Raw genomic sequence first — 19,242 nt, forward strand, 5'->3', positions numbered from 1 at the left:
ATCAGTAAAGCAGAAATAACCACAACATAACTATAGGGTTGGGGGCGGTGGGCGGGGGTGGGGGTGGGGGGGTGGGGCAGAGATGATGAAAAAAAAATCTGGTTCAATTTCTTGTCTTAGGCAACTAACATTTTGACAAGGCAGAGGTGGTCTTACTGGGAAGAAAAAACAATGAATAAAAAAAGACAAGTCTAGGACAAAAATACTGAAAAAAGTACAGCACTCTTCAAAATTCACAGCTATTCACTTCCAGAAAATCTTACTGAAGCCCAGAATGTTGACAAGCATTTATTTTCCTCTGTAATATTTTTAACACTTTTTTTTGTGTGTGTTGGAAAATTCAATTTCAAAACCTCCAGTTGTTCAGGGTTTACCACCATGAACATTTTCCAAACCGGGTGAGATAAACCATCCTCATTTTAAGTACCACTCCTGCAAAGACAATGGAACAGTCCCACAAAACAAACACTACTGTATCTGTGCTCGATATTATTCAAGTCCCCTTCTCCCAGAATAAAATGGTTCTCAGGGCCAGAAATCAAACTCTCATTTATCTTTCTATCCTCTAGGAATAACGATGTGTTGAAAACATCCTAACCCTGTTTATGGTGGTACTCATTTCTCCTTTTCAGTCCTAAGATCAGTATTAGGTTTGGTTAGTGTGTGTTAGGATAGCAATTACTTTCAGATTCATTTGGTAGAACTACTTATATAATACAGGTAGTATAATAAATATTACATATTGATTGAACTTTGCAATATGTTTTAAAGTATTATTTTCTTACCATATTGTACCAGGCACTAACAATATATTTCTCCTCCATTTCTCTTTGACTTTTTGTTTTCTCATATTCTTTCTAAAAAAGAAGCACATGTAAACATGTAAAATGAAAAACAATTCATTATCAATAAAATACAATTATTTATCTAAATTCATGGACACAGTTGTATACAGCAAGGCTCTTAGAAAATAAAGAATTAAAAACCAAATATCTCATTGTATAGTATAGTATAGTATAGTATAATATAGCAAACTACCTCTAAAGAATGGAATAGTCGGTCCCGTTCCTGGAGCTGATTTTTAAGAGCTTGTATTTCTGGTGCTGCTCCTTGATTCTGCTTAGGGTCTAAAGTACGGATAACCTGCAAAAATGAACAAAGAAAAAAAATATTTTTCAAGATTTTATTCATTTATTTGAAATATAGAGAGAGAATGAGTAGGGAAGCAGAGGGAGAGGGGGAAGTAGAGGGAGAGGGAGAAGCAGACTCCCTGCTGAGCGAGGAGCCTGATGCGGGGCTCGATCCCAGGACCCTGAGATCATGACCTGAACCAAACACACGTTTAACTGACTGAGCCACCCAAGTGCCCCCAAAGAAAAAATTTTAAAGTTTCAAACTTAAAGAATATAACATCTAAGGAAGCAGTTATTTAAAAGAAAAAAATCAAGGGTAAACCTTGTAAGAATCATAAAGCTATCTCTTACAGGGGTACTTTAAAATTTGAATGTATGAAATAATATTCAATTGTTACAACTTTCAATTATATAAAACTTTTAGCTATGTAAAAGAATCAGTTATAAGTAGCATTGCTGGCTTAAAATTAATAAGTAATACTGTAGCAGACATTACTGACAGGTGTCTTCCCTTTCCCTTTCCTCTGATGTGGCTCAGCTACCCTCTGCCTCTGAGCAGCCCTATACTTGGGAGAGTGGGTCCCGATGGTTAAAAAGCCTATCATTGTGACCCCATCGCCTCCTCTGCTTGGTTTAGGCATGGGCATGTGATGCAATTCTAGCTGGCCAACTAGCAGTCTCCTGGGAAAGCTCTTTTTGCTTTTCGGCTCAATACTTTTACTATCAAAACTGATCAAACCTAGGGAAACAATAAAAATCCATTTCCTTTAATCCCAATTCACCAACTGCTGCACTGCCACATTTTCTCTACACACACACACACACACACACACACACACACACACACACACGTGTGCGCACGCTTTTTGGGAGCCTACTGTAAGGTAATCTGCAGACCTGGCAACATTAACCCCTAAGTACTCAACATGCATCTTTTTAGACTAAGGACATTCTCTTATACAATCACAATACCAACATCATCTGTAAGAAAATGAACAATTCTGTAGGTCCTCACTATTCAGTCCAAATCCACATTTCCACAGGTGTCTCCAAAATGTCTTTGATAAATCACTGCTCCTTCCACCCCCAATTCAGGACCCAAAGATTAATGCATTACATTTGGTACTTTAGGCGCTTTTAAATTAGAAGAGCCTCTTGTGCTCCCCCACACTCCAATGCCTATTTTTGTTTTTCATAACATTGACTTTTATTCCCAATTCTGGATTTATTTGATGATGTGTTATTTAACTTGTTTCAATAATCTCATTTTCCCTGGGAACTGAGAGATCTAAAAGATTGCTTAGATTCAGGTTAAATATTATTGACAATGCTACTCTATCAGGAGGCACAAGATGTTGTTGGTTGTCTACCATCAGTGTAGCTAATTTTGATTATTACCCCAAGGAGGTGAATGCCACTTATTTTCTACATAAAGGACCATTTTCGTCTTCGTAATTAGTAACTACTCTGTGGGGTAACCTATTTTGATCACTGCTTCTTCCTTGGCATTTCTTTTGTTCTTCCCCTAATAGCTCTCGGTGTGAGAATTCACTGTACACGCACTAAACTGGATGACCAGTGAAGCATGATCAGAAAGTGGAGAAACCCGGAAACTCATACTTACACTTTTGGCTTTCTCTAAGTATTTTTTATATCGTTCCTCCATTTGCTTCATTTCCTCTTCTTTCTTCCGTAAAGCTTCTTGTAATTCTTCAATTTTTAAGGCTACAGGTGAGAGAGTGAAAAAAGAAAAAAAAAATTTTTTTAGATTGTAACAATCTGAAAAATATTTCAAATGACAAAACAAGTAGGAGCTTTGAGAGACTGGTCTATTCCTATAATTTTATTTTAAAAATTGATAATTTTTTGTTTTTATAAAAAGGCTTCTTACAGGGCGCCTGGGTGGCTCAGTTGGTTAAGCGACTGCCTTCGGCTCAGGTCATGATCCTGGAGTCCCGGGATCGAGTCCCACATCGGGCTCCCTGCTCAGCAGGGAGTCTGCTTCTCCCTCTGACCCTCCCCCCTCTCATGTGCTCTCTCTCTCTCTTTCAAATAAATAAATAAAATCTTTAAAAAAAAAAAAAAAAAAGGCTTCTTACAAATAAGCAAAAACTTCAGTTTGGAAATGCATAAATTAAAAAGTATCCATCAACGGATGAGTGCATAAACAAAATGTGGTCAATATGTATAATCGAATATTATTCAGCCTCAATTCTGATACACGTGACAACGCGGAGACCATATAAGTGAAAATGAAAGGCGTTCTACCAGGTGAAGTAGGCCAGATGTGAAAGGACAAGTGTATGAATCCACTTAGATGAGTTACTTAGAACAGTTACTTAGAACAGTTCTCTGGGAAGGAAGCTCCTAGGGGCTGGGAGGACAGGGGAGAATGGGGGGCTATTCTTTAATGGTCATAGAGTTTCAGTTTAGGATGATGAAAAAGTTCTGGAAATGGACAGTGCTTGTACAACAATGTGAATGTACTGTCACTGAACTATATACTTAAAAAATGGTTAAAATGATCATTTTTAAAAAAGACTTTATTTATTTAACAGAGAGAGAGAGAAAGAAAGAGAGAGAGCACGGAATAGGGAGGGGGGAGCCCCGAGGGAGAGGAAAGGGACAAGCAGGCTCCCCACTGAGCATGGAGCCTGTTGCAGGCCTGATTCCAGGACCCCAAAATCATGACCAGAGCTGAAGTCAGATGCTCAACCAACTGAGCCACCCAGGTGCCCCTAAAATGGTCATTTTTATGTGATATATATTTCACCACAGTTAGAAAAGGTGTGTGTGTGGGGGAAGGTCTGTGTCCTGCTCCACATAAAAGCATTAATAAAATCAGGCTACCTACATGTATAAATATCAAAAGCAGTAAAAGTTTGGCTGACTTACATGCAACTATACTATGAAAATAGCTAATTTCATAAAATATTCATTACCATCCACAGTTAAGGAAAACTCAAAACTATAATTAGAAATACTTTAAAGACGATTATATACTCCTTCTGTAAATCAGACAAAGTCTTTAATTGCTAGAATATGTAATAGGACCTATTTCTGAAAGAAACAATTTTATATAAATTCATCACTAGGTGTCTGGGTGGCTCGGTTGGTTGAGCATCCAACTCTTGGTTTCGGCTCAGGTCATGATCTCAGGGTTGTGAGATTGAGCCCAGTGTGGCATCAGCTTGGGACTCTATCTTCCTCTGCCTCACTCCCTTCATGTGTACTCTCTCTCTCTCAATAAATAAAATCTTAAAAAAAAAAAAAAACACAAAACTGTGGCAATTAGTAATATAACATGTCAACTATACTTCAATTAAAAACAACTACGCTAATTAGGGAAAACTCACAGCTGTTATTAAATCGTGGTTCAAGATCTTCAATAATGGCTCTCTTCTTCTGCAATTCATTATTGGCTTCATGAAGCTTTTCTCTGCAACAAAATATTTAACACATTGTCAACTTTTTTTTTTTTTTTTTTTCCACTTAACTTCTTTGTTCTTGGGATACACTTGCATAGCACAAAAGTGCTATGAAACAAAAAAGGATAAAAAGCCTAATCCAACATGAATTTAATATATATTTTTAAAATAGGTAAAAAAAGAGACAAAAATCTCAGACTTTGAAATAGTTTTCTCTTTTACATAAACATGCACAAGAGGGTACAGAGAACTTAATGATCTTCATTTTTTTCTAGGAATAGGATATTATAAAAATTTAAAATTTTAGAGGTTATACAATGCAAAAATATTATTGCAAAATAGTGCTAAAAATAGAACTAGAAAGAACATTATCCACCAATAAAAAAGAATTAATGACACATGCACCCACATGGATAGATATCACAGAATAACACTGAACAAAGAAAGTCAAATACAAAAGGGTAATACTGTAGGATCCCTTTTACAGGAAGTTCAGAATGTGTCAAAACTAATGAAAGGTGATAAGAGAGCAGCATAGTGGCTAGTTTGGGGATGGAATCAATCAATTAGAAGGGAGAATGAAGAATCCTGATGAGTTGCTGGAAGTATTCTATATGTTGATCTGGGATACTTATGTACGTAGAAAAACATTCATCAAACTTAGGGACTTTAAATTAGTGTACTTTATGTAAGTTATATTCCAATACAAAAGTAAAAAATGAACAGAAAGTTTCTCCCTGTTAGTTACAATATGTGTAATTCTCTCTATATTTAGTTTGGCACTTTGTAATATGAGAGGAAAAAAGGCTGCATAATCTGGAAAATACAGAAAAAAAACTGAGAAGAAAACAGAGCACTTTAAGTCTATTTCGGGTCTTTTCTATGCATAATACTCTAATAAATCTCTTTTTCAACAAATTTTTTGAGTGTGTGACATATCTAGATACAAAATGAGTATATACAGTAGTTAAAAGAATAAGAAAATTTAAGCCCAGTAAACAGGTCATGAAACAGAAATTATCCCAGAACCTTAGGGAACCCAAAACCCAGAATTTTAAGCTTTCTTACGACTTTTGTGATGAGCCTTTGTGTGTATTCCTAACCAATATATTGGTGAATTTTGCCAAATTTTTACTTTATATATTATACTATATGTATTGTTCTGTGACTTCCATCTTTTACTTAACACCATGCTCTTGAGATTCACTTATGCTGATGTGTAAGCCCTAAGTTACACATTTTACTGCAGTATAGTGTTCTGCTGTTTGAACATAACTCATTCTAGCTATTGTTTTACAAATTGGTGGTATCTGTATTGGTTCTACTTTTCTGTGATTGCAAACAATATTCTTTCATATTTTCTTCTACATGTCTCCTGACACATGGATAATAGCATTTCTAGGAATCTAGGGTTAATGTAGGGAGTGGAATTGATGGGTCACAGAATATGTGCATGTTCAGTTTGTTAAGTAAATTGATGTATACTCAGTGCAGTATACATTGCTGAACATCTTTGGCAATAGAATTACCTCTGCTGAACATCTTTGGCAATCCTTAGTATGCCCGATTTTTAATTTTATCAATTTGGTGTATGTAAAATAGTCTTCCTTGGAGTTTTTAATTTGCATGAGAATGACCTCCTTTTGAAATGTCTATGGACCCTCTTGTGGATCGAATTATATCTCCCAAAAAAGATGGTGAAGTCCTAACCCCCAATACCTAGGAATGTGACATCATTTGAAAATAGTGTCTTTGCAGATATAATTAGTTAAGATGAGGTCATGCTGGATCAGGGTGGGCCTTGAGTCCAAAGACTGGTATCCCTATAAGAAGGCCATGTGAAGACAAAACGTACAGAGGAGAATGCCACATGAAGATGGGGAGACAGAGATTGGAGTGATGTGTCTATAAGCCAGGGAACACCAAGGATTGCTAGCAGTCAGCCTGAAGAGGGTAATGGAACAGATTCTCCCTTAGAACCTCCAGAAGGAACCCATCCTGCTGAATTCCTTGATTTTAGGCTTGTAGTCTCAAGAACTGGTAGAGGATAAATGTCTGCTTTTTTTTTTAGCCACCCAGTTTGTGGTAATTGTGGCAGCCACAGGAGACTAGAGACTAACAGGCCTCATCCTCACTAATTCTTCTTTTTGATGAAGATATTTGCTATGTAAATGAACACAGAACAATGGTCAGTTTTATGAAAGAACTGGTATTCCTTTTTTTTTTTTTGCAATACAGAGATGGGAAAGAAAAAAAGGACAGAATTCAGTACTGAATTCGGACTCTAGGTAACCTCACAATGGCTAGGAGGTAATATTTTCTCTTCTACTAGTGCATTAAGAATTTGCCCCTTGTTAGACTTGCCAGCAAGTGTCAGTTCCTAGGATTATCTCACTTTTCCCAGATTAAAAAAAAACAACAACTGGACAGCATGAGACAAACTGCCAAATTATAGAACTTTTTTTCCAATCATAGTAGAACAAGTCAAAGTTATCTCTGTGATACTGAGGATGTCCGGTTTACCATAGTGGAACACTGTAACAATTCATGGCCAACCTACACTCAATGTTTGTTAGGAGAGTGTTGCTAGAAAGTGATAGGAAGGATTAAAATTATTACTGGGTGTGAGAAAATCACAAAAACATTCCTAACGATGTCAACTTCAGCTAAAGATAAAGATGGGTGAAGATTTCTTCATGAGAAAACAAATGTATTATTTTAAGATTTCATTTTTAGATTAAAAAGTCACTTTCAGATATATTTGCAATTCAAGGAAACGTCTGAAAATCTGCTACTGATAAGCTCTGTAGTACTTTAAAATAAAACTTTACTTAAAAAGGAAAATTCAGCTGGCTATACTCAAGAGCTGGCAAACTACAGTCCATGGGCCAAATTCAGCCTGCTGCCTGTTCTTGTATAAAGTTTTATTGGAACAGTCACAACATTAATTTATAGTCTGTGGCTGCTTTCAAACTATAGAGCTAAGTGATTGTGACACAGACCATGGCTTGCAAAGCCTAAGGTTACTGATGTCTGGCCCTTTACAGAAAAAGGTTTCTGCCTCCTGATCTAGAGAGTCTCAAACTCCTAACTATAGTTATAAATACTACCACAAAGATATAAAACTCTGGAATCTTATACGAGAAAACAGTTCTAAAGCAGTACTTATTTTGACTTAAGGACACTGGGTGGAGATGACCCTTTAGACACTATTAATATGTCTTATAATTTCCCCTATCTTCAGGGGCCACCTGTGCCATTGCCTAGATACTCTGTAACCACCTAACAAAATACTTCTATTTCACTGGAGGGTAGGAGAATGATATTCAACAGCTTTTATACTTACAGATGTTCTTCAAGCTTCTTTTTTAGAAGAACTGACTGGAAATGGAAAATAAAAGAAATTTATTTAACATTTTAACTAATAAATTATTTTTTAAAAATAAAAAGTAGAGTAGTAATCGACTCTGAATGAGTTCTAAGTTCTCTGGTCAAAGAGCTCAAAACACACAATGTACCTAAGTCTATTTCTCTTTGACTAGAGAGAGAGCAGCAAATGATGATAGCGATCGGTATAAAATACCTAGAAACTGCATATCTGAAGTCGCTATTTATAGTCAAGAAGAACTGAATAGGGGCGCCTGGCTGGCTCAGTCAGTTAAGCGTCTGCCTTAGGCTCAGGTCAGGACTAGGATCGAGCCCTGCGTCGGGCTCCCTGCTCAGCGGAGAGCCTGCTTCTCCCTCTCTCTCTGCTGCTGCTTCCCCTGCTTGTGCTCGGTCTCACTCTCTGTATAAAAAAAATAAAATCTAAAAAAAAAAAAAAAAAAAGGAAGAATTTAATAAAAAGGCCACTTATATATAGACCTAATATTCCTGGAACCAAAAGGCAGGTAGAATTCTAATAATAATAGATTTTTCCCTAACATACTTTTTATCTACTATATTATTTACCTTGCATCATGATAGAGACTAGGATTAATTTCCATAAATATTACTCAGAGATTTCTGAATATGCACACAAATAATTTATGTGATTGTATGGGAATGTGAAGGATGCTGTGTGCACAGAATTTAATTTACTGAAGAATGCAGCTTTGGCTGGGTATTTTTTAAAAATTCTCCTGGCGGGGGGGTTGCCCGGGTGGCTCAGTCACTTAAGCATCCGACTCTTGATTTCAGCTCAGGTCATGATCTCAGGATCGGGAGATCAAGGCCTGTGGTGGCTAGCGCTGGGCGTGGAGCCTGCTTAACATTCTTCTTCTCCCCCCAGGTCACGTGTGTGCTCTTTCTCTCTCGCTCTCAAAACACATACACACACACAGTCTCCTAAAAAGCAGATTAGAATTGGCCTAAAAATAAAAAAAATAGTGGCAGTCTATAAAGGACCACTAGGTTTTGTAATTAAACTTAACACTTGTAGGGTACATATTATTAATGAATTCTATGAAACATTCCATTTTGAGATAAATTCAGCCAAACCCAATTAATATAGGCTTATAAAACAAATTGTCCAATCAGTCAATAACAGCAGTGAGGGGAGAAAAAACCTTTACACTGAGTTCTTCGATTTTCAGTCACCGTATTTAAAAATGATTACTATAACTGTTTATTCAAGTCCATTGTAACACAGCTCTGGAATTTATCAAATTTACTTCTTTGCTCAATATGTAAACTATATCAATATCAATGGACTACAAGGCCCCCTATCAGTGCTTGCCCCAAATATAAAAGAAAGGCAATAATTCTGTTAACTTTCAGTTATTGCTTTGTTCATTCTTTAGTACAGATGGTAAAATGAAAATACTTTCTAAATACCTTAACTGTAATTTTGCATTTACCTTTTGACTGGGTTCTAGCAAAATTAGTTTTAACTGAGATAATACACAATATTCATCTCATGAATGGTTAATACACTAGGCACTGCAGTCTCATGTTAATCTCACAACTATGAGCAATATTAGCCTCATCTTATAGTTGAGGAAGGTGAGACTGGGGAGACATTCAGTAACTTTCAAGTAGCAGACCCAAAATTAAACCCCAGGTCTGAAACAAAACAAAAAACAAACCCAGGTCTGCCAGACTCCAAAGTTTATGCATGGTCTTTACTTCCATGCTTCCTATACTCCACCACCTCTCCACTGAAGACTGTTACTATTAAAGTAGGTGGCAGGAGGAGGCCAGACTGCAATAGGAAGCTTCCAAATAATTTATAAAAATGTACTAATTATAACAAGGAGGTAGAGCAGGAGTGGGATGGGGGAGACAAATAAGAGCAGAGGTCTTTTTGGTTTGACTTGTTAAGTTTTCAATATCCTTTAAATATCTTAAGTGTAAAGGGCATAAACCTGTAAGGCAAATAACACTCATTTGCATAAAATTCCCATAATTAAAAATTTCAATACCATCAACTATGATGGAAGAGAATGTATATAAATAAAAAATTTGCTCAATATAAAGAAATGAATAGGAAGCCATACTTACAATAGCCTTTTGAGCAGAAACCATGCCAAGAGACAGAGAGGACATATTAGTATGAAGCAAACACAGCAGCCAATAGAAGGAACGATTTAGTAATTCATGAACAGAAGTAAAAGTTATGCATTTTTTTTCAAAAATGTACATTTTTCTTTCTTCTATGGTCTCCTCATCCTGTCTTGTTCTCTTGAGTTTTATACACTGTGGCTAGCTCAAATTATCCATATGACTGGATATAACAATGCTTTTCTGCTTCCATGCTAAAAATAAATGACATAAAAATAATAATAAAAATGTGTAAACCATCCTACTCTGACTTCAGGTCATATGAAAGGACTGTGCTTTTGGTAACAGAAATGGGCAGAAATTATACTGTTCTTCAGAGAGGACCAGTTCCATTTGGCAGGTTGTTCTACGAACTACCTGATATTCCTGAGATGCAACACTAGAGGTTTGTGAAAGAGAAGACGAAAACATCAAACATTTGCTGGATTTGAGGCATATCACAATAAGGAAAGTTCCTATCTGAATCTTTTCTAGATATATATGAAAGAACTCTAAGGGAATATATAAGAATTTAGAGCAACACCTCTCTTTAGCATCTGGGCAGTCAAATAAACTAACTTATGCAAATAGTACTTTCAGGGCTGGCACTCACTTCTGAAGTATGTTCTCTAAGTAACGGCACACAGCATATTTAATTAGATTTGATTACCACAGTGATACCTAAATCAGGCTACGCAAAATTGTTTTTTTACAGAATAAACTCCTTCTGTATGTTCTAATACCAGTAAGAGAATCAAGTACATATGGTGGCTATCGCTATAACACTAAGGTAGGCTGATACTGATGTTCTGCCATTCTTTTTTCCTATGTACCACATGCCCTTCCCTTTCTCCCATAACAAAGCAACAAAAAGTCTCCTCAAAGTTTTAGAGACCAAATGATTTCACTGAAGAAATCACTTAAATTCATCTCTAAGATAGTCTTAGCCTTACTAATATTTTAATACAATAATGTTGGTTTTGCTTCACCTCTTTCTGGCTTAGCATTCTGGATTAAAAACATGTTTAAAAAGTAAACCATGACATTTCAAACTAGTTCTATTTTAATAAGGAATAAGGTAGTTTAGATGTTGGTGACAATTTTAGGAACTAGGAATCAATTTGGGATCTAAGAAGGACTACCCACACATTAATTAAAGGATAAACCAAAACCAGTGATCTTAGAAAGAGCATACTGCCAATAGTAGATTATGTTTATGAAACTCATAAAATGAGGTCAATAATGAGCTTTCTAGATCTAATATTTGCAGGTTTTAAGTAATATAACTGGTTTAACACCCTTTCATTGGTTCCTTTTGTTTTCATACGTTCTTACATTAATAAGACTGGACAGAAATGATGTGTCTATAGTTTTGATGATTCTCCAAAAAGACTATCAATGAAAGCAACTATGTAGAGGTTTATACCCAAAGGCCAGAGTTTATAGCAAATTACACTAACAATAATAAAAGAAGAACCAACTGTCTGAAGCAAAGATTGGTCACTAAAATTAAGGTCTCCCCCTTTACACGATTTTTGAATACTCTATAGTTGCAGTTGCACTGTATACTGCTTATTAAATGGAAAAGATTTGCAAAACTTATTTACACTTTCATCAGAGACTGACTACTACGTGCTACAAAAGCACTGTGATAATTTAGAAAGTGAGCATGAGAAGATGAAAGTCCATCCAGTTCTGGCTCAACACATTTACTATATACTAATGTGAGCATGCCAGTCAAGCAGGCAAGGCTATGACAGTTATGCAGAGTATAAGGGAATATTAAAAAAAAAAGGTCCGTGAACTTATATTTGAGTGGGGCAGGGTAGGGGTAGCAAGAGGGATTCAGAAATTCAGAGACAGTTATTTCTAAGGATAGCATTATGTTTAAGAATATCAATTACACATAAAAAATTTCTACTTGAACATGCTAAATTTCTACCAGCATTTTTGTTGTTGTTGGCCAGAGTTTGAAAAAAACCCTGAACTCTGAAAACTGAGATGAACACACTTATAACACAAGGCCTCAGGGAGCCTGGCTGGCTCAGTCAGAAGACCATGGGACTCTTGATCTCAGGGTCATGAGTTTGAGCCCCACGATGGGTGTAGAGGAACTTAAGTGAATAAATAAAAACTTAAAGAAAAAATCCTAGCTTCCCCATTTCCTAAAACAAAAACTCCACAATGCCTCAATTAATTCCTTAGCTAATAACTACAAATAAACTTCTATTCCCAGCAGAGTGATTCCAATCAGTACAATGAAGTACTGTCTGGTCCTTTTCATAAGGAATGTTAGTAAAAGGAAAATATTGCTTCTTTTCCATAACCAATATACATTATTCTGGTAGAGACAATCAAATAAAAAACAAAACTTATAGCTTTTCTTAACACTGTGAAACTATTGGTTGGTACATATCAAAACTTACATCTTCTGCTTTTGAGCCTTGATCCTGTAAAGATTTTTGCAATTCTTCAACTTGTGACTGCACTTCCAGAAGTCTCTGATTCACCAGCCTAGAAATCAAATGCATATTAATCTTCCAAGTTCAGACTTATTTCTATCTTCTCCCTAGGTTGTCATATTGGTTAGAAAGACAGTATAATTAACAAAACAAACCGTCATGTTAAGATAGTAGTGCAGCTCACTGTTCTGGTTTTTGTTTTACTTGAAAGTTCTATGATGATTTAAAAAAATGGTACTTTAGTGGACATATTTTGTTGCACAAGTGTACTTATACGTATCTAATTATCTGAAGTTCACGTCAATACATGTTTATTCAAACTATGTGTCAGGCACTGTGCTCAGCACTGTGCTAAAAGATCCCTATACTCAAGGAATTTAGTGGGGAAGCAAAATGTTAAAATACAAGATAAATACTTCCACATAGCACAAAGAGGTACCAAAAAGGAATAATGACTGCCTGAAGCAGCAAGAACTTTATCTAATTGTGTGGAGGAGTTAGGCTTGACTGAACTGAGACTGGAACAAGAAATAAAATACTTAAGTGATTAAGGGTGGAAAGCAGATTTAAGACAGAGAATTCACCATGTCCAAAGCACACAGAAAATGAAAGGGTATAGTGAGTTTAAGAATGGCATGTCTACAGCCTACTTAAAAAAAAAAAATCTTTTTTTTTTTTTTTTTTTTTTTTTTTAAAAATTTTTTTTTTTTTTTTTGACAGAGAGAGACACAGCGAGAGAGGGAACACAAGCAGGGGGAGTGGGAGAGGGAGAAGCAGGCTTCCCGCAGAGCAGGGAGCCCGATGTGGGGCTCGATCCCAGGACCCTGGGATCATGACCTGAGCCGAAGGCAGACGCTTAACGACTGAGCCACCCAGGCGTCCCAAAAAAATCTTTAAAAAAGGGGGCGACTCGCTGGTTCAATCAGTAAAGCATGTGACTCTTTATTTCAGGGTTGTGAGTTCAAGCTCCATGTTGGGCGTGGAGCCTACTTAAAATTAAAAATAAATTAATAATAACAAATTCTTTAAGAATGGCATGTCTAAAGACTAAATTATGAGGGAAAGAATGGCTAGAGGTGAAACCAGAGACGAGGAGAGGTTGGGTGCAAACTTGTATGAAATGCAGAAGTATTTAGAACTTATAATCTGGCCTAAAATCTGGCTGAAATGGAATAACCCACCCAGCCTTTAAAATAATGTTGATTCTGGAGCTCAGAAATTCTCTAAGTCATTATGATGTAACATCCAATACACCAATTTGGTTCCCTAGGTCTTGGGCAATCACCCTAAAGGGCTGCAAGAAGGGTGAAACTTAGACAACATTTTAGACAGATCACATTGGTTTGAGACAGTAAAATGTTATGAAAAAGGTCAAAGCGAAGGTATGAAGACCGGGAGGAGGCTACCACAATTATTACTAAGTCTGCCCAAAAGAGGAGGTAACAAGGTTGATATGTAGTTAAAGGGCAAAAGAATACAAGGAATAAAAAATAACACTTAGGATTTTGGTTTGAGCTACTGAAAAACATTTACTGAGGAGAATACAGGAGAAACAGGTTGAGAAGGGAAGATAAACTTATTTTGTATTTGTTGAAAATGCAGTGCCTAGAGATATCTGTCAAAAGGCTATATCTCTGCATCTGAAGCACAAAGAGAACTCTGAGTTGAAAATATAGATGTGAGAGCCATTTGGAGTTAACTGAAGCCATGAACAAAAAAAACACTAACTAGAAAGAATGTGAAGAAGAGTGGAAAAGAGGAACAAAGATGGTCCATGGCAGGTCACCAACCAGAGGGGTAGAAAGAGGAACTTCACCCTGAAGAGAATTAGGAGAAACATAGGAGAGGTGTGTTAACTGAAATTAAAAAAAAAGTTTAAGGGGAAAATGATCAACAATAATGAATACGAAAGATAAAGTCTTGAATGCTCCCACTGGATTGGCCATTTAAGAGATGACTGGTTATTTTAGTAGGAAACACCTTAGTGAAATGGTAGAAGCCAGACTACCTCGAATTAAGGACGAAACAGGGCAATGAATTCTTAGAATCCAAACAGCCAGAAAATTCAATAAACAATTTTTTTTTTACTAAATAAACTGTAAGAAATTCTTACCATAAATGTTCCAAGTTCAATAATTAGTGAAAATCACAGTAAAAATTCAATCGAATCTATAATAATAACTGATGTTTTTCAAATCAAGGAATAGAAAATTTGGGTGCTTTTTAAATAGTGAAGGAATTATCTGAAAATCCATATTCAATATGGGGAGATATATAAATACATTACTAGTGACACTGTAACTTTGTTCAATCTTTTCAGAAAGTAATATGAAAATATATTTCAAACTATTAGAGTATTTCAACTATCCATCTTAGCCATTTTGAAATTATTTAGTCAACAAATACTATAACCTATTAGGCATTGGTAATTAACATAATGTATAATAAATCCATATCAAGATGTTCAAGTATTTGAACACAACTCAAATGTCTAGTAAGGGGGAACAGACCAACACCCACAGCAATATAACTGTTAAAGTGTGAAGTATACACACACACACACACACACACAGGTATGAAGCCACACAAATATAAGTGAAACCAATATATGAGCTCATCTTTTTCCAAAAAATGCAAACTTCAAAAAATCAAAATAAATGAGGATTAAATACCTACTTCATGGTGTTGTTTAGAAGAGTAAGATAACATACAGAGCGTCCAGCACAGTACCTGTACATAATATGCACTCTATAAATGTGAATTGTCTCTACCTATTTTCTCCCCCTTCAGAAGTTTAGTTAACATCTTTTTTTTAGATTTTTTTTTAAGATTTTATTTATTTATTTAAGAGAGAGAGAGCACACAAGGAGGGGGAGTAGCAGAGGGAGAGGGAGAAGCAGGCTTCCCTCTGAGCAGGGAGCCCGATGTGGGTCTCAATCCCAGGACCCCAGGATCATGACCTGAGTCGAAGGCAGATGCTTAACTGACTGAGCCACTCAGGTGTCCATAGTTAGTTAACATCTTAAATCTACTTACATATAATTGTCAGGGGGGTATAGAAAGGGGGTGAACTTGAGATCATAATAAACTCTGAGAGGGAAGGGAAAAAGAACATGTATACTTTGACAAAGCTCCCTAAGTGAGGGTTAGCAGGTATTACAGATTTAAAAAATGCCAACTTACTGGGAAAACTAATTGGAAGGACTTTGGAGGTTACTACAAACCTTTCCTTCTGACAGACAATATATTGGTGGTGAACAAACTGCATTTAAGTTAAAAGATTCAGTGGAACTAGTAAGAAGTTAAGTTAGAGACAAGGTCATGTAAATACTTATTAAACTCAGTAAGAACAAACTTAGGGTAATTCACTTAAGAGAAAAAGCATTCCATGAGGGGAAGACAGAAAAAAATGTTTTGCAAACATGGCAAAAGTTAAGCTGACAAGAAAGAGGGTATGGATGGGGTGCTTGGCTAGCTCAGTTGGTGGAGCATGCGGCTCTTGCTCTCGGATTTAGTTCAAGCTCCATGCTCGGTGTAGAAATTGTTTAAAACTAAAAAAAAAAAAAAAAAAAAAGGTATGGATTAGGTAGAGGCTTTCAATTCAGGTAGCCTGGGTCTGAGCCCAAATTCCCTCACCTGTAAAACTTTAATAAAGATAAGACCACATATTTAAAATGAATAGCACAATGTTTGGAACAAACAAAAGCTTAATAAACATTAGCTGTTATTATTGTTGTTCTAGGTTACAGATGGTCATACTACAAAGGTAAGTTATCAATCAGTACTGTAATTCAAGAAAAAGGTCTGCCGGGAAGATGGCAGAGTAGGAGGACCCTAAGCTTGCCATGTCCCACAGTTACAACTAGATAACACTCATATGAGTGTAAATAACCCAGGAAACGACTCGAAGACTGGCAGAACAAACTTCACAACTAAAGGTAGGGAAGAGGTCCCATCAAAGAAGGTAGGAAGGGCAAAGTCACAGCCTGGGAGTGAAACAAACCATGACTGCCCACAGTGGGGAGGGAGCCCGTGGCATGGAGAAAGGTGGAAAACACACTTTCACACCAGGGAGCCCTGAACAGGGAGGACGGATCTCTGTAATATTTGACTTTGAAAGTGAGAGGGGCTAAATTTCTTGAGTTCTTAAAACGAGCAGGACTTAAAGCCTAGAATTTAAAAAACTGGTGAGCTTGGCTCTGGTAGAGCCCTGACTGCAACAGGAAGCAGTGTCCCAGCCCTTAAACAGCAGTGTGGATACAGCACAGAACTAGCAATTTGAAAAACGCCAAGGGTAGGCCAGAGGGAGTGATTTGCCCATCTCCGAATGTGGCCCAGAGAAACAGGGATCATGCAGAGAGACCCTTCCAGGAATAAAGGACCTGGCAGGTGCCATTTCCCTCCTCCTGTCCCCCAGCATAAGCGCATAGCCACCACTCCTACCTAACTTCCTTGCACTAAGCACTGCCCCATGGTTCCACCCTTCCTAGTCACACTCCCCTTAGGCCCAGTGCTGTAGCGCCCCCCCCAACCACCCCCCCCACCCTCCAGAAGACTGGCACAAACCCTGCCAACATCACATCTCCCAACCTGTGTGTTTTGTGGGACCTCTGGTCTCATTTGTGGAGCAGATCTCATTTCATAAGCACACTGTTGTGCACCTTGTTAAAACCCTCCCCACCCCTGCTGGTGACCAAACACTGCCCACAATAGGCAAAGAGAGCCTCTATACACTGGAATGGAGGAAAAAGAGGTCAAGACTCAACAGCAGAGCACACACGTAGGAGACCCTCCCTGAAGTGCCAGGCCCTGAGGAACAGGCAACACTGCACTACAGGACCTCTTCTTCATTAGGCTATTATCATTAAGAGCAAGAGAAGTAGCTGACTTTCCTAACAGAAACAGACTCAGAAAGTAAGACAAAATGAGGAGACACAGAAATATGTGCCAAATGCAAGAACAGGACCGAACCACAGCAAGAGGCCAAAGCAAAACAGATACATGTAATATGCCTGACAAGGAATATAAGGTAACGATCATAAAGATACTCACTGGACTTGAGAAAAGAATGGAGGACATCAGTAAGATCCTTCACACAGCATTAAAAAGGAACCAATCAGAGATGACATACACAATTAATGAAATTAAAAATACACTTGATGGAATAAATAGCAGGCCAGATGAAGCAGAGAATGAATTAATGACCTGAAAGAGCAATGGAAAGTAACCAAGCTAAGCAAAGGAGAGGAAAGAAAATTAAGCAAATTCAGAACAGGGTTAGGGAACCAGTGATTCCATCAAAGGTAATAACATCTGCATGACAGAGATCTCAGAAGAGAGAGATAAGGGGGCAGAAAATTTATTTGAAGAAATAATAGCTGAAAACTTCCCCAATTTGGGGAAGGAAACAGATATCCAGATCCAGGAGGCATAGAGACCACCCCCCGCCTCCTCCAAAAAGGTCCATACCAAGACACATAAGATGGCAGGAAGTAGGGATTAAAAAATTTTTTTTCAAAGAAGCAAGAGAAAAGAAAACAGTTACATACAAGGGAAACCCCATAAAGCTATTGACAGATTTCTCAGCAGAAACCTCACAGGACAGAAGGGGTGGCATGCTATTCCAACTGCTGAAAGGGAAAAATCTGTAGCCAAGAATACTCTATCCCGCAAGGCTACCATTCAGAATAGAAGGAGAGATAGTTTCTCAGACAAGCAAAAACTAAAGAAATTCATGACCATTAAACCAGCCCTACAAGAAATATGAAAGGGGACTCTGAGTGGAAAGGAAAGGCCATAAAGGAGTATGAAAAGTAAAAAACATGAAAGTAGTAAAAATAAGTATTTTGGTAAAATTCAGTCAAGGGATTCATAAAAGGAAAGGATGTAAAATATGATACCACATGCCTAAAACATGGGGTGGAGGGAGAGGAGTAAAAAACGGGTTTAAACTTAATATAGACAGCTATATGCATAAGATATTATATACAAACCTAATGGTAACCACAAATCAAAACCAGTAATAGATATGCAAAGAATAAAGAGAAAGGGATCCAAATATATTATGAAAGAAAGCCAACAAACCAGGAAATGGAGCAAGGGAAGAAAGGATCACATAAAAACTATAGAAACAACCACAAAACAAGTAACAAAACAGCAAAAAATACGCAGCTATTAATAATTACATTGAATGTAAATGGACTAAATGCTCTAATTAAGATACACAGGGTGACAGTAGATAGAAAAACAAGACCCATCTATATGCTGCCTACAGGAGTCTCATTTCAGATCTAAAGACACTTGCAGATTGAAAGTGAGGGGATGGAGAAACATCTATCATGCAAATAGTTGTCAAGAGAAAGCCAGGGTAGCAATACTGATAATGGACAAAGTAAACTTTAAAACGAAGACTGGGGGTGCCGGGGTGGCTCAGAGGTTAAGTGTCTGCCTTCCACTCAGGTCTTGATTCCAGGGTCCTGGGATCGAGCCCCGCATTGGGCTCCCTGCTCAGCAGGAAGCCTGCTTCTCCCTCTCCCCTCCCCCTGCTTGTGTTCCCTCTCTCGCTGTCTCTCTCTCTGTCAAATAAATAAGTAAAAATCTTAAAAAAAAAAATTAAACGAAGACTGTAGGGATGCCTGGGTAGCTCAGTTGTTTGGGCATCTGCCTTCGGCTCAGGTCATGGTCTCAGGGTCCTGGGCT

General features: G+C 37.3%; 1 protein-coding gene across 6 annotated transcripts in view; it reads right to left on the bottom strand.

Annotated features, from left to right (window-relative positions):
- Positions 1-19,242, bottom strand: part of HOOK3 (hook microtubule tethering protein 3) — a 104,987-nt gene that overhangs the window by 11,238 nt on the left and 74,507 nt on the right. For 4 of the 6 annotated variants that reach the window (XM_032413299.1, XM_032413303.1, XM_032413302.1 and 1 more), the window contains 7 exons: positions 12,508-12,595; positions 10,043-10,048; positions 7,908-7,942; positions 4,490-4,572; positions 2,758-2,858; positions 1,039-1,143; positions 786-857 (listed from right to left, as the gene is read on the bottom strand). In XM_032413299.1, the coding sequence (XP_032269190.1) occupies positions 786-857; positions 1,039-1,143; positions 2,758-2,858; positions 4,490-4,572; positions 7,908-7,942; positions 10,043-10,048; positions 12,508-12,595 (490 nt within the window). The remainder of the gene's footprint in view (positions 1-785; positions 858-1,038; positions 1,144-2,757; positions 2,859-4,489; positions 4,573-7,907; positions 7,943-10,042; positions 10,049-12,507; positions 12,596-19,242) is intronic. The other 2 variants (XM_032413300.1, XM_032413301.1) reach the window with 1 other exon arrangement.

The sequence above is a fragment of the Phoca vitulina genome, unplaced genomic scaffold, assembly GCF_004348235.1.
Source record: "Phoca vitulina isolate PV1807 unplaced genomic scaffold, GSC_HSeal_1.0 scaffold15, whole genome shotgun sequence".
Classification (NCBI taxonomy): Eukaryota; Metazoa; Chordata; class Mammalia; order Carnivora; family Phocidae; genus Phoca; species Phoca vitulina.